Below are 15,375 nucleotides of genomic sequence, written 5' to 3' on the forward strand. Positions count from 1 at the left end.
ATTTACTTAATAATTTATTTACTTGTGATTAAACATGTTTTCAATAATGGTCTACCAGGAATTGAAATATCAAGGAAAGGGAGAATTTTCTCTCATCAAATAAATACTTACTGTTTCCTACCAGAAGATTAAAATCAGGAATATTGTCTCCTAATTTGTTTATCAATTACTTGATAATTACGCATTATTTGATTAGTTTCTCTAATTAGATAATCATTAATGATCTATTTAGTGCTAAGTGTTTATGATAATACAATTCACGCCTGTAATCTCAAAGGGTTAAAGCAATTATGTTTACTCTATTGTACGGTGTAATCTCAAAAATGTCTTAATCTGTTTTGAGCAAGTAAAAAGTATAGAGTAAGCTTTGTTCAAAAGTAATTTCTTACAAGATTCTTACTATATTTTTCATCTTGGTTTTGATATAAATAATCTTATAGGAACAAAAACTTTAGATTAGGCTATTGTTGACAATCATACCCCGAGATTTAAAACAATAACTTGAAATTACATTAAATATTTTTTTTATAGGTAAGTACATAAACATTTTTGTCGTCATACATCAATATTTTACTAAACCAAAAAATAATGCTTCTTTTACCTGACCGCCAAAAAAATAACCATAATAGCTGCTCTTTCCTAAAATTGCAAAAGGAATTCAATGTTATTTTTGCATTAAAACGTCCTGATGTGACGTTTGAAACGATATTGCTCAGTAATTAAAATATCTAATTACGAATATTTATATTTCATAATGATACGAAGGACCTTTTTGCGAAATGAAAATCATAATAAGTATCAAAACGTCAGTATAATTTATTACGTTTTCAAGATATCTTTGTACATTTTTATACAAAACAATAATTTTCATTATGACTAATAATTACAATCCAAAAATTACATTTATTTTCAAGTTTATAATTATTAAATCTAATATCACGATTTAGCTTAATTATTTTAAAATAGGTACTCAAGCGATACATCTAAGTATAGCCAAAAACGATAACATTGCAAACATATATCGTTATATACATTTTCATTATAATTATTATGATTAAGCACATTAATAAGTGTAACATACCTATATACGCTTTCGTACAATCAAATGTTTAAATATACCTTTCAAATTAGCACAAATTATATTAAAACATAACGAAAAATTATAGATATATTCAATTTTGTCTCAGTTCAAACATATCAACAACAAAAGCAGACGTATGAATAATTACAATAAAAAGTGTTATTCAGGAATATAAATTAAAATCAAGTATTATGTAGTAAACCTATACACATTATGACTAAAAATTGTGATTACGGGAATTATTTTAAACATCTTAAGCTATTTGGTGTTGCGTTACAGTGACTGATCTGTGAAATATTATCCACAGCTTCAATAAACTATGATATACAATTAATAATAATTTTAATATTTGAAAAATGTTACCACAATCAGACTCAACATTTTCACACGAACTTTGTACAAATATTGTTTCATTAAAATACTCGTATTCTCGTAAAACGACTCGAATCCCGTAATACTTATTATTACGTATGTGAAAATTGACAAAATGTACGACAATAAGTAACAATTTATTTACATTAATAAAATAAATTATGTAATGTGAATGAATATTTAAAAGTGCAAGCCTTAGTGCAAAGAAAGGGAAATGAAAACTTACAGTAATTGGAATCTTGAATACCGACAATTATGTTCAAACAAAGTACGTGCGCCCCTTATTAGAGGCACTCCCGGTTATGGAGCGTGGTACCGTCGGCGAAATATCATCTACCCTAGAATATACGTGACCAGTGCTAGGGGACAGCCTCAGGTCATAATTAAACCGAGGACAAGTCCTGTTGTCGATCGACATGTAGCTATTGTTCGAATTGTTCCCTTCCCCGTACGTGTTGTTGTCCGACGACGGAGAACTTTCATTCTGAGACGATTCTCCATCGTTCCTCTTACAATACTGTAAGGAATTTGTGAAATTCTGCTTTGAGCAACTATCGTTTGAGACAGGCATTGTCGTGTATCTCAACGTCGGAGTCTGACGTAACGACTTCTTGAATACGCTCTTCTCGGAGCCTTTTACTGTGATAATAGTGTCGGTCGAATTGAGTAAAGCGATGAATCTGTCCCAGAAACGCGGGTCGTTCCACGATATATTCTTGAATTTATCTAACACGAAACACAGCTCGTCGCTTATTTGATTGTTGTCTACAACCTTTATAAATAATACTTTATTCAAATCGCTACGATTTAAAGATTTTAAATAACTAAAAAAGATATTCCTGAAATTAATATCGCAAAGATCGTTGCAAATAAAATTTGTTGTCAAAACTATTATAAGTCGTTTAGAAAGTTTCGGGGATTTTGAAAAACTGTCTAAAGTAAGAATATTTAGTGAAGCTTCGTTCGCTGAAAACTTTTTGGATGTCATTTTTCTGAACTCTATCTCAGACATAATATTATGATAAACGAAGTTTGTATCTTTGGTATTGCATATCACGTAATAATCGTACATGTGGTTTGGATTACCTTCCAACACATGATCGACGTTTGGACAAGACTGTTCTTTGAACAGAGGCACGCCGTACTTAGTGTACAACCAGTCACTAACCTCATATCTGAAAGCGTAAAATATAGCACCTATCAGACAGATCACTACGAGGATTATGATTACTCCACATATAACAGCAAAGTAATTATCGGGGAGGAATATTGACTTGGACACAATTTCATCTCTAGATACAGTCGGGTCGCCTATTGATCCCATATATTCTTTACAATGGCTCAATACCGAGGCAATAGTTATTTTAGTTGGTTTTCCCTCAGTATCTGTACACAACATTTTCTCCGGGTCCCCCGGATCCCTCCTAAGCCACGAATCTAATTCAGCTATGCTCTTACAGTCACAAGAATATTGGTTGCCCTCAATAGATACATGGGCTGAACTTTTGGAAGACGAAGCTAATAATTTCCAAGGGAAAAAGTTGACAAGTTTGTTGTCATCGATTCTGAGAACCGAGAGGGACTTTAGTGAGGAGAAAGTGTTATTAGCGACGTGTACTATAGCGTTATGATCTAAATACAACTCGTTCAAGCTATTCAAGTGTAAAAACTCATCTCCCTTTAACTCGACCAACTTATTATTCTCCAAATGCAAAACTCTGAGTGAGTCAACACCTTTGAAAGTTTGATTATTTACTTCTTTCAACTTTGTGTTGTTCAAGTACAAAACTTGAAGCTTCTTTTTGCCTATAAACACGTGATTTCCCAGATGGCTGATGTGATTTCCATCTAAATATATTTCGGTAGCGTCCATCGGAATTCGTTCGGGTACTTCTGTGTACCCGGCGTTGGAACAGTCTACGACGTTCGCATTCCAAGTGATGTCGTGATAGCATCGACAGTTATTTGGACAAATCATTTCACAGTCACATGCAACAAAGTCACAACAATGACACAGAGCGAAACAATGGCTCTCGTACGGACAGAGAAAGTCGGAAGGTGACATGTCTATTATCATCTTTTTTTCTTTGGCGCGCGAATGGACCAAAGTACACAAGGCTTTATCTAAATCTAACACGCGCGGGTATTGTCGACTGTGACTCAAATAATTAATGCGTTGAATCCATTCCATTGAACAGTCACAAACAAATGGGTTTCCGCTTATAAAGAACTCTGGTAAGTCACTATCTTCATCTATTTGATCTAACCTAAACGCATTCATGTCAAGTTGTACCAGTTTGTTATTATTTAACGTCACAGTTGATAGCTTTTGTAGTTTAGAGAATGAACCGACTTGAATGTTCTGTATGTTATTGTCGTTCAAATATAACTTTTCAACAGATTTTGGTATCGAAGTCACAGATATTTGACTTATGTTATTGAAACTTAGATCTAATAGATTTATTTTTACATCGGAATACATATCGTCATTGACGAAATTTTCTATGTAATTCTTATGTAGGTCTAACCACTCTAAGCTATTAGGAAAACTTCTGAAATCAAAATAAGTTATTTTGTTAGCCGACATGTTGAGCCAAACTAAACTATTCAATGTGTTAAAAATTCCATCAAACTTAATTATTTCGTTACCATCCATTCTAAGCAATTTAACGTTAACATTTTTACGAAAACAACCCGGAGCTACATGTTTTATTTTATTAGATGCTAAATTAAGTACCTGAAGTTGGGGCAAATGTTCAAAAGTGTCTTCATTCAAATACGTAACTTTGTTATCAACTAAACGTAACCCGATAAGTTCCGAGAGACCCCGGAAATTTTCTCGATTCAAATGTGTTATATTGTTGTTTCCGATATCCAAAGACCTCAGAGATCGAAGTTTACGGATTGCTGAGGGAATAACCGACAAAAAATTATCGTTCAATCCTAAATCTTCGATAGATGTCATATTATCGAAAGCATTCTCCTCGATGTGTTTTATTTTATTATTATCTACAAACAGTTCGTACAACACGTACAAGTCCGTAAACAAGTGAGGGTGAATATGTACAAGTTTATTGTTGGAAAGTGTCAGAGAGTGCAAGTTTCGCAGTTCTCCGAATGCATGCTCGTCTATTGAAGTAATTTCATTGTGCTCTAAATTTAATTTCTGTAAACTATACAAATCTTGGAACATATGTCTATCTATTCTATTTAACCTATTGTAAGACAGATTAAGTATAACCATACGAAGTAATCCTATAAATGTGCCCTTATTTATCCACTGACTAGTAAGTTCATTATGTGACAAATCTAACACTTGTAATTGATCTAAACCTTCAAACAAACCAGGCGGTAAAGTATTTATAGTATTGTTACTAAAGTTTATTTCCTTCAAAGACTTGGAGTCGGAGAAGAGATCGGGGGGGACAGTGTTCAAAAAGTTACTTGATATATTGAGAACCTGTAGACTGAGCAATCCTTCAAAGGCACCATCTTCTAGGGTAGATATCGCATTGTTTTGCAACAACAATTTCGACAACGAACGTAACTTTGACAAACTATTGTCGGTTAGAACGATCAAGTCGTTGTAAGACATATCGAGAACTTCTATGACTAAATTACAACTTCTTACGCTTAAGTTTTGTTCTCTCAACGAATCGGAGAATCCAATAGTCTTTATGTTTTGCAAGTGATTGTTAGTCAGGTTCAAAGTTTTCAAACTGTACAATGTACAGAAAGTTTCTGTCTTAGTACTCCAGATGTGGTTGTCACTTAGGTCGAGTTCGATTAACTCGTTCAGGCCGGCGAAGGCTTGTTCGTGTAACTCCATTGTCATCGCAGACCACTCGCTGTTGTGAGTCGTCACTTGCAGACGTTTCAGGTCTTTAAAGTTTTCAAAAGCACGCGCTGGTATCTGACGTATCTTGCACTTGTCGATGACGAGGTCCCGCATTTTCGACAGACTTGTATACTTTCCCGGCGACTTGTCCGTCTGAGCGGTCAGAGTGCTTTCGAAGAACAAAATCTCACTGCACTGTACGTGTAACGATATCACATCGTCGAAATGCGTCCTACTGATATTTAGTAACAGGTGGTCCAAACTGCTTATGGTTCGGATCTTGCAGAACAGTACCGCGTTCTCCGACGTTTCCGTCTCGAAGCTGCGGTACGCGCACTCGTGCGGCATTTCGGCCGCGGAGTTCCTCTCGATGGCATGGCAGTAGAACAACACGTACACTATGATTCGATTAAAAGTTCGGCGCTCGAGTCTTTTCGCGACAGTTTGTTTTATTAGCATTTTACGATCATATACGAGCTGCGGTGAGGCATCGAGGTCGGCAGTGCCATTTATGAGGGAGCGAATTGGTCGATCGCGTCATAAATATTCACGCGTTGGAAGCGACATCGCGACTCGCGTGGCATGACAGCGTGTAGCGCGGCTGCGGCAGGCGTGTGGCGCGGACGGCGGCTGCCCACCGACTGAGCGGCGCTCCGTGGCTCCGCCCCACGGCGTCGCACGCCCCGCCGCCCCCCCGTCTAAAGAAACTTCATCTCATATTATCAAGGGTGCATAAACCGTTGAATTATTCCCGTGCGGGTGTATCGAGCATTAATTATAAACAAACTGAGATCTAGTTTCGCAGAGCTCGTTGTTATCCTACAACGACGTACTTTTTCACTGCGCAACTGGGATTCTAGTTTGATTCTAATGGGACTTAATAAGCGTATAAAAACTTCTCATTAAGATTCGCTTTTGGAATATGATTAAAGTAGAAAAGGATAAGTTTTAAGGTAAAAAGTATCTCTGAAGCGTCCTCTCTTATAAAAACATGTCGAAAGATAAACGCTGGCACTCTAAAACTTTTGTTCATTGAATACAAAGTTGGCTTTTTCAAAACAATAGTCTTTAAAAAAAAGGGGCTAATACCGTTATATTACGAACACCTGTTGTGTCTTAAACAACTTTGGTAAACTTTTTACTCAGGCTCGTTCTCGTGAAAATGGGATAAAAGACTTGCAAAATAGTTTTCTGGGACACCACATGGTTCTGAAGTTAACGTATTCTCTTATATCGTGGTCGATGGAAACCTCTTAAAGCGGGACCAAGTTTTTTGAGAATTCTTACTTGTGCCGCATTTTGGTTGGAATATGCATAAATATGTGAGCACATACGAATGTAGAGGCTTTTTGCACTTATGAAGAAAGTTGTCTAAAAATGCTCGTGCTTGGTCTTCTACTGAAACTTTAAAGTACAAGATACTGAAAGCGCACCTGCTTAGAAAATGTAATGATAAAAAAGTAAACCTTAGAATTTTTTACACAAACGCCGCTTATTTAAAAAGGCATAGTACGATGTCTTGAATAATTATTTTAGATAGATGCATAATTAATAACTGCTACTCAAAACCTTAAGGTTATAGGTATATGTAAGGCTTAAATAGTCGATCAGTATTTCGACACTATATATAGGTCGCCAAATAATGATAGGTCAATCTAGGTCCGCGCGAAGAAAATTGAAGCCTATTATTGCGCTTCGATCGCTTGTTTGTTAGAACAGTCAACCAAAAGTCTTCTGCATTGGGTCTAAGTTCAGTTTGCTTTCTTAAATTAAAACTTAAATTGCTTACCCCCGGTTTCTGAGTACATTTATCGTTTATCTATTCAATTGCGTTTTTTTTTTGAGTTTTAACGCTATTGAATAGATAAACTACCGCTAAATGTACCTCAGAAACGGGGGGACAGCAACACCAATTCTACTGTTAAGAAATACAGAAAAACATACGTTTGTTACTCGAAAGAAAAGGTTAAAAATAAAAATTATTTGTTTTATAATCTCACGTCATTGAACTACTACCATGTGTTCGAGTGTTCGACCCTCTCATGTCAGGTGGTGCACCAGCCCTTCAAAGGATTAACAGAATTAATTACCAAACGTGTTGCATTTCTCACGATACTTTCAAAAGTAAAGAAATAATTATTTTCTTGATTATTGTTTGGTTTTAACTGGATTTATTTGTCAGTCTCGATAGAAATAAATATAAAATAGGTACTAAAATATTTATTTCCAGTAACTCCTATCAAATAAAATTAGAATTAAAATTTATACCGCAATAAAATGAAGAAACAAAGTAAAATATTTAAATTTATAAATAAAATTACTTTAAATAATCTTAAATGAAATTAAAAATACAATTATATTTTAATTCAAAAATAGTTTTAAATTGAAACTCTATATGATAAAATTCGTCAAATATTCAAACATTGTTGCAATTTAAAATGCATTTAAAAATAATTGTTCATTGTGAGAATTACTGTAAAGAAAAAAATAAAAAAAGATTTATTTATTGTTTTCAGTCGTTGTGCGTTAAGTATTTTATTTTGTATTTTCTTATTTTCAGAAAATAATTCATTGATAATGGTTTAAATTACCCACCACATTTTTTTTACATGACATTACCTATTTATTTTCATAACATCTCATTAGCGTAGCTCCAAAAAGTATTAACTCCCACGTTCATCCTAATCTAGATCGACTTTTTATAAATAACATAGTTTGACCAAACATCCGAACATTGTAATAACAGTCTACGCCCTAACTATGTAAGCAAAGAAAAAAAGATAGCCTACAATTTATATCGAGATTCAAAAAACCGGATACTCTGGTGATTATTTTCCGTATCTACAAGCAGTTTTGTCTATAAATAATTCAATAGTTAAGTAATATGAGTTCGAGTTTTAGTTCCGTAGTAGGGGTTTTGTACATTTTCACATTTAGTTTGGTTAAACTTGAAATGCTGAAAAATATAAAAAAGATTTTAAATGTTGGTATTTAGGTAAGATAAAGTTATGCCTTAATAGATATTTATTCCGCAATAACATACCATAATTACCATAGTTTTGTCATCAAGTAATCTAATTATTTTCTTTATCTATCTAAATTATAAAAATAATGCTTAAAATGGTTGCACAAAAATATTTAAGCCAAATTTTCACTGTTTAACACAGGATAGGGGTAGACCCTCTCTTTTGCGGTGCAATTCCCATTCTATCGGAAAATCGTTATAAGACAGTCTTGCACGCAATTTCGTTATTCAAAATAAAAATTGTTCATCTATTAAATAACAAAATCAAAATATCATAATAGTACGAATCTAGTGAATCTACATATACTACCGTACTTTACGGTTGTTTATTCCATAAAAAATATAGCATAAATGCATAATTTGAATCATCAAATAAAATGAAACAGACACGAAAACTCTACAATCAAAACCCATCATATTAGCTAGCTTTTATCGAGCGAACCCTAAAAAGCCCACAAAGTAATTCAAAGCTAACAGGTAACTACCAAGTTTGAAGTTGAAGTGCATAACTAGAGCAAGCATCGAACGCTTAGCTGCATGGGAAGAGTTCGTGTAATAATAACTAGCCCGGTATTACTCGCATACAATATAAACAAAAGGAAACATTCTTAATAGTAAAATACTTTGTAATAAATTTCAATGAAAAGTTTTTTCAAAATCGATTCAGCAATTTTAGTGCTTTCATCAAACAAATGTGCATTCAGGCATATAAAATTGTTTTGCCTACAGTAGCTTACGTTTGTCTCCAGATTTTCGACTATTTTTATGTAAAATTTAATTGAAGTCGGTTCAGCAGTTCATCCACACAGTGTAACAGACAGACATACATTTATAATCTCAGTATAGTTTGACCAGTGCGTAATTGAGCTATGAGGGCAATGCACAAACAAATATGAGGCAATTTGTAGTTCGTGATAGTATTGAATAGACCACCCACTAGAAAAGAAAATGGGCGTGCTTTTTTGGTTGAAGGGTTTCAAATGGGATATGATTGCTGTGTTGATGATTTGAATTTAAAATTCTTATGTGAACCCTGGATATTTGTTTTTATTTGAAATTTTAATATACGTGAAACTGCCTGGTTTGAGTAAATTATGTTAATTTTGAAATACTGTACTAATTCATTTCGTAGTTAAGAGGACTATGCTTAGATACCTAGGGGATAATCGTTGAGACACGTTTGTGTACCTGATTATGCTTTTCAAAATGAGTAGATAGTAGATATGAAAAAAATAATAGTAGTATACAGTACGTAGTTGTTTTGACATAAAATTGGCTTTGACTATGTCTTCACCAATGAATAATTACTATTTTTTATTGTAAATCAGAACTATTGCTTTTTGTTTAAAGGGCAAAATCGCTGAATCGATTTTACCAAATGTAATTTTTTTTTACTATTTCCCAACTGGTTGAACTAGCGGACATAACTTTATATGCGAGTGCAACCTCAGTGGTCAACTAGTGTTGAAAATGACTCACAGTTTTCTGACTGCCGGGGCGTGTCGTCGATTGAGAATGTGTCAGAATGCAATTGTTGCGCGTCGTCAAGTTCGAATCCCAGGTTGAATAAAAAAATATTTCTTAGTTTGTATGTCAACAAATTCTTGCTTACAACTAACTAAAGTTTTACGACTTAAAAAATACTTAAAAAGCGAGTACTCCACCAGATAGTCGTGTCACTGGAGGCTTCACCTTTACTATCTCCAAACATTCAAATGGGTTTCCGTACAACACAAAATTATCATTTTATGTTCCCCACAAGTTTTTTCTATGTTCTGTCAGTGGTACTAGAAAACCGTAAAAGAAACTGAATAAAGAATGAACATGAGTTAAAAGTGTATAAGTAGGACATAAAATATTTTGCTGTATTTAGAAATCCAAAGAAAAATATAATAGAAATTGTTCGGGTTACATAATCGCTGTTTTAGTCACTTGGGGCCGGTGTCAAATGGATCTACCCCCTGACTAATGGGTCTCTCTCCAGAAAATTAATGTAGCATTAATTAACAGAAAGACCCATTTTTATAAATCTTAAGATAAAAAAATATAAAATAAAATTGATTTGACGAATTCCACCAATCACACAATATTTAAAAAATAAACAACTGTAATAGTACAAAACGTGGTCTACTTGCGAACTCAAAACTACCAACGTTCAAAAGAGCATAAATGAATAGATTACTGTTTACAAGAATATAGCAAAAATCGTAACATTTTGATATTATTCAGAGCTAATAAGACAGAACAGTATAACTCAAGTAGAACGTACAAAAACATGAAGTAAGTTTAATAGGTTAACGCTTGGCTGCCTTCAAAGTGCTTTGTTTAGAAAATCTTTGATTTATTTTCCCATGAGTTGGTTTTAAGATAATTATATTCACCGCTAGATGGCTGTAAAGAGCGGTTATCGAGTGAGCTCGTCCCGCCCCTAGCAATAATCACCTTGTTAGCGCGAGCTAGAGGTATGCGAGATTGTATCGATGGAGTATTTCAATCATAGTGTGTATTTTATACAGATTTACGATATTATAGTACGGTCGTAGATACTTAATTATATGTAACAATAAATTGTACATAACTAATAAATTTGCAAAAAATAGGAGTTATTCTGTTTATGTTACGATCATTTTTTTGTTTAAATATAATCTGGTTAGTATTCGTCTATTTTTAATTATTATCTAATTAAAGATGAAAAAAAAGTTATATTAATTTACTTACAATAAACTTTTAATTTTGCACATCAGTGGGGGGACACAAAAGATGGCTTACCAAAAAAAAACGATTTTGTACCCGTATATATAATTTCACTGCAGGTATTATGCGCTATTCTTATACATATATAAAGAAACCAAGTTCTAACCTTGACTTTTAACCAGTCACAGCTAAATATTTATTGATATGTCTCTACGAGAGCGTTGTCATAACATAACGCAACACTCACGCGAAATAATTTATTTCTATCGATATCGACACCGTATTCACGCAACACTATATTTTAACACGACCTAAACGGTATGCATATTAAATTTGATTCGCGTGCTCAAACAATATACCTACATTATTATTTTTTTGTTTTAAGCCGGAAAGTGGGGCGGTGGTTTTCTAGAGTATTATTAACCCGTGTTATTAAGGTGTCGCTCTTCATAAAAGTTTGTGTTAGGATATGTACTGAAATTTATTTACTTACTTAACTTATTACAAAAAAATCGAACATTAAATCAAAATAAATATAATTGATATTAAAATAAATAAAGTATATTTTTAGAACAATTGTATTTTGTTATAACTCCACATTAACTATTCCATTTCATCTTTTTTGGATTACTTTCTTGGATCCCCGAACTTCTTATAATTGTACAATAATATTTATCTTCTTAAAATATCGTATTTACTATGCTTATATTTGTTACAGATGTCGTCTAGTTTGCAGTAACAAATTTTCATATTAGTCTTCTAGTTCGCAGAATATATTAGAATCATCTTTAGCTTCAATGTAAAAAGTCAGATGCCTCTTTTACAGTATGCATTTTTAAACACGACATCAAACTTTTTCAACTTTTAACATATACGCAACTCCCTTATTTTTAAAAGCTTAAAAAGTATATTTTTCTTAATAAGTATATGTTTTTTTCTTGCGGGAAAAATTACGGTATAAACATTTTTAGGGACGCTAATTTTATTCGCCGTTTCAAGCTTAGTGCCATTTTACTGTGTAGTTTTATATTATCGTTAGTAAATGGTTAACAAAACCGTTACTTTAAGAAACATCACAAGTTCTCTAATCATTTAAGAATCATTACAAGTTCCAAGCTTTTACAAATTCCTTTGTAGTTTCAATACACACAAAACTTTCAAAAGAAGATAATGTAATCGGCAGATAGATTCAATTTTTCACCTGAAATCCACACCTTGTTTTCAATTCAGTGGACTTCAGAGAAAGTTTTCCGCGCAAACTTGTGAATTCTAACAACGCCATAAAAGAATCGGAGGGGAACCAAATAAAAACGTTTTAAAATAGAAACTTTCCCCTACATTACTTCTGTTTACACAGTGCTCATCTAAATGAAAAATTGAATCGAACGTCTGAAATGACAACGTAACGCGTGTGAATCATCTGGGCTTTTACAACATTTACTTACAAACCATCAACACACATAATCACTTGTAACACTTACGCAATAGAGTTCAAAATAGCTTGGCAAGTGTTTTAAGAAGTTTAACATATTGTTGTGTAGAGTAAAATAAACACAGTGTAAATTAGTGTCGGGAGCATTCGGTACAATTAACATATAGAAGAGACGTGTAGGAAGAGACATGTCATTAGTCATGTTCAAGCGATAATCTTCGAATAACAGCCGTTTGTCATGTGCCCTTGTAAATCTATTGTGTTGGTTTTGTCAAGTCTTAGGAATTTCAGCTGTGGGCTTTATTTGTAGAGACTACAGACTTTGCAAAAACGACTTTTGCGTGGTAGAACATGATGGATTCGCTTCAGTATGTGGTGTTGATGTTCCCGAAATAGTACTGATTAATCGAGTATACAATAAGCGTAATTAATTATTTCGGAGAAATTGGTATATACTCATCATTAATACTACGTTTTTGTCAAACTGTCACTGATTCTGTAAGAAGTTCAAATGTCTAGAAATACAGATTTCATGACAAAAAAAATGTTTGTGTTACTTATTTGAGAAAGGTACAATTTAATTACTTCTTTTCATGTCTCTGTTGATAAATAACCAAAATTGATAACCAAGCAATTTTGACTTACGCCAACGCAAAAACTAATCATCACTCCTATTGTGTCCCGTCGTACCAATTCTTCAAGTAGATTTTGAAATCAAACTATCGATACTCTATAAAACAAGTGTAGAAAATCGCTTCACACAAGAAACCAACAATTCACGTACGTACTTTTTGCAAACGATGCAAAAGTGCAATTCAAACAGGTACACAGATAAAGTCAGATTACCGTGAGCCCAGGCTTATCGCAAATGTATCGACTATTGGGAACACGTGAATTTTAATACAACAAATTGGCTGCATTGTGTTTAATGCCCGTATAAAAGTACGTAAAAATGGTCTTTGCCGACAGTAGCGTGTGTTTGTTTACTGTTATCTCCACTACAGTTACTACTGAATGTGTGAAAATGTATGGTTATTATGCCTGCCCTATATTGGCACACCTTTTTGTTTGGCTATCAATTCTGCCTTCCGTAGTCGACTGGTAGTCATGTGATCTCTTTTAAACTGCGCGACGAGATACCTCTTCGTTTGCACCTGAAAGCGAAAAGTCACAAATAAAATCATGTGCAGGTAAACATTTTAAGTGTTATCTAAAAGAAATTAAGGTAATATTTGTTTTAGTTTTATTTTTATTTTATGTTACATAAGCGAAAAGATACTATGTGATGCATGTTGTCAATGTGTTAGTTAAAATGTACATTATGTTGGATAGAAGTTAAACAGACTCCAAGAATGATATTATGACCTCATACTCTGCAGGACGTGATTCATAAAGAAAATACACATAATGTTATACATCCTATTATCTCAAACTAACGACTAACATAACTGCTCGCAATAAAATTCGTTAAATCGATTACGCTAGCTTCAACTCTCGATCGATTTATAAAAAGTAAAATATTCCGAACGCCCGTTGTCGAAAATCCACTTTTTGTTCGACATTAGACCCAAATTATAGACAAAAGTTTGTGAAGGGGTGAACGACATCTCACTGTTTTATAATAGTTACTAGCTGCTCCCGCAACTTCGCTAGCGTCACATAAGAGAATTGGTCAAAATTTTCCCCGTTTTTGTAACATTTTCTACTGGTATTACTACTATTGGTTGTAGCATAATGATATATATATAGCCTATAGTCTTCCTCGGTGAATGGGCTATCTAACAGTGAAAATTTTCGAATCAGACCAGTAGTTACTGAGATTAGCGCGTTCAAACAAACAAACAATCAAACAAACACAAACTCTTCAGCTTTATAATATTAGTATAGATATAGCTTCATAATAATATGGAAATCTGATTGTGTTTACTGCTTTAGCGTATATTTTTAAATGTTTCCGAATGTATGTCTATGCTTACTTTTATTGGTAACCATAAAATTAAATGGATAGATAAGCATATATCGGCTGATTACAATTGTTTAATACATTTTTTTTGTTTAATTAATACAGTATGTTAATACATCGTTACGCTTTTTATGTCTTTATAGCGTTAGCTGTGATATTAAACACTCGAAATGAACGATTTTTTTATATGTCTCAATAGTTAATTTCCTCATGCACCGAACGTGTTTAAAAACTACTACTTTTATGTAAGTAATAGAGATTTCTATCAGTGACATTCATACATAAGCTGATATTAAGACGCCCATTTCTATACAGAAACTAGCGGACACGACAGACGTTGTCCTGCCTACACGTCTTTAATTTGAAAATTTTAAACTTTTTTTAATAATCTAAACCATTCTCAGATCCCCTTGAACACACACAAAAAATTTCATCAAAATCGGTCCAGTCGTTTAAGAGAAGTTCAGTGACATACACACTTACAGAAGAATTATCATATAATCATATAACATATAAATATTCTAAACTAAAACTTGCACATATTTCCATCCCTTGTTATTTGACTCGATGCGATTCACGATATCTCCGTACTTCGATTCCAAGCATCGAAACACTCGTACAAAAGCGGCCCATTATCTAATCTGCCTTCAATACCTATTGAACAAACCTATAGGTATAACAACACAACAGAATGAAATCGTTACCGACTTCGGAGTCTTAAATTAACGACATTAAAACAAGCTTCTCTCATTCAAGATAAGACCTTTGTAAGGGGGGAGTAAATTGGATGGAATTGTGCAAAACTGTGCAATTCTGTTGCAGAATAAGACTAAGTTAAGACAGCCGCGATGCTGGCCGGTAAGAATCTTTGTTTTATGTTCACAATACGGGCTGGTACAGACTGGTTTGTGAGAAAGAAGAAATAATGACGACGAAAGTGATCTTGCACTAGTTTGAATAGGTACGATTT

At 33.5% G+C, this 15,375-nt stretch overlaps 1 protein-coding gene across 1 annotated transcript; it reads right to left on the bottom strand.

Moving 5' to 3' along the window:
• Positions 1 to 792: 792 nt before the first annotated feature.
• LOC142975986 (toll-like receptor Tollo) lies at positions 793 to 5,923 on the bottom strand. The gene has a single exon (XM_076119160.1). It carries the CDS (start codon positions 5,748 to 5,750, stop codon positions 1,713 to 1,715), a length of 4,038 nt encoding a protein of 1,345 aa, XP_075975275.1. The 5' UTR covers positions 5,751 to 5,923; the 3' UTR covers positions 793 to 1,712.
• Between the last annotated feature and the right edge of the window lie 9,452 nt (positions 5,924 to 15,375).

This window comes from Anticarsia gemmatalis, chromosome 10 (genome assembly GCF_050436995.1).
Source record: "Anticarsia gemmatalis isolate Benzon Research Colony breed Stoneville strain chromosome 10, ilAntGemm2 primary, whole genome shotgun sequence".
NCBI classification, from domain to species: Eukaryota; Metazoa; Arthropoda; class Insecta; order Lepidoptera; family Erebidae; genus Anticarsia; species Anticarsia gemmatalis.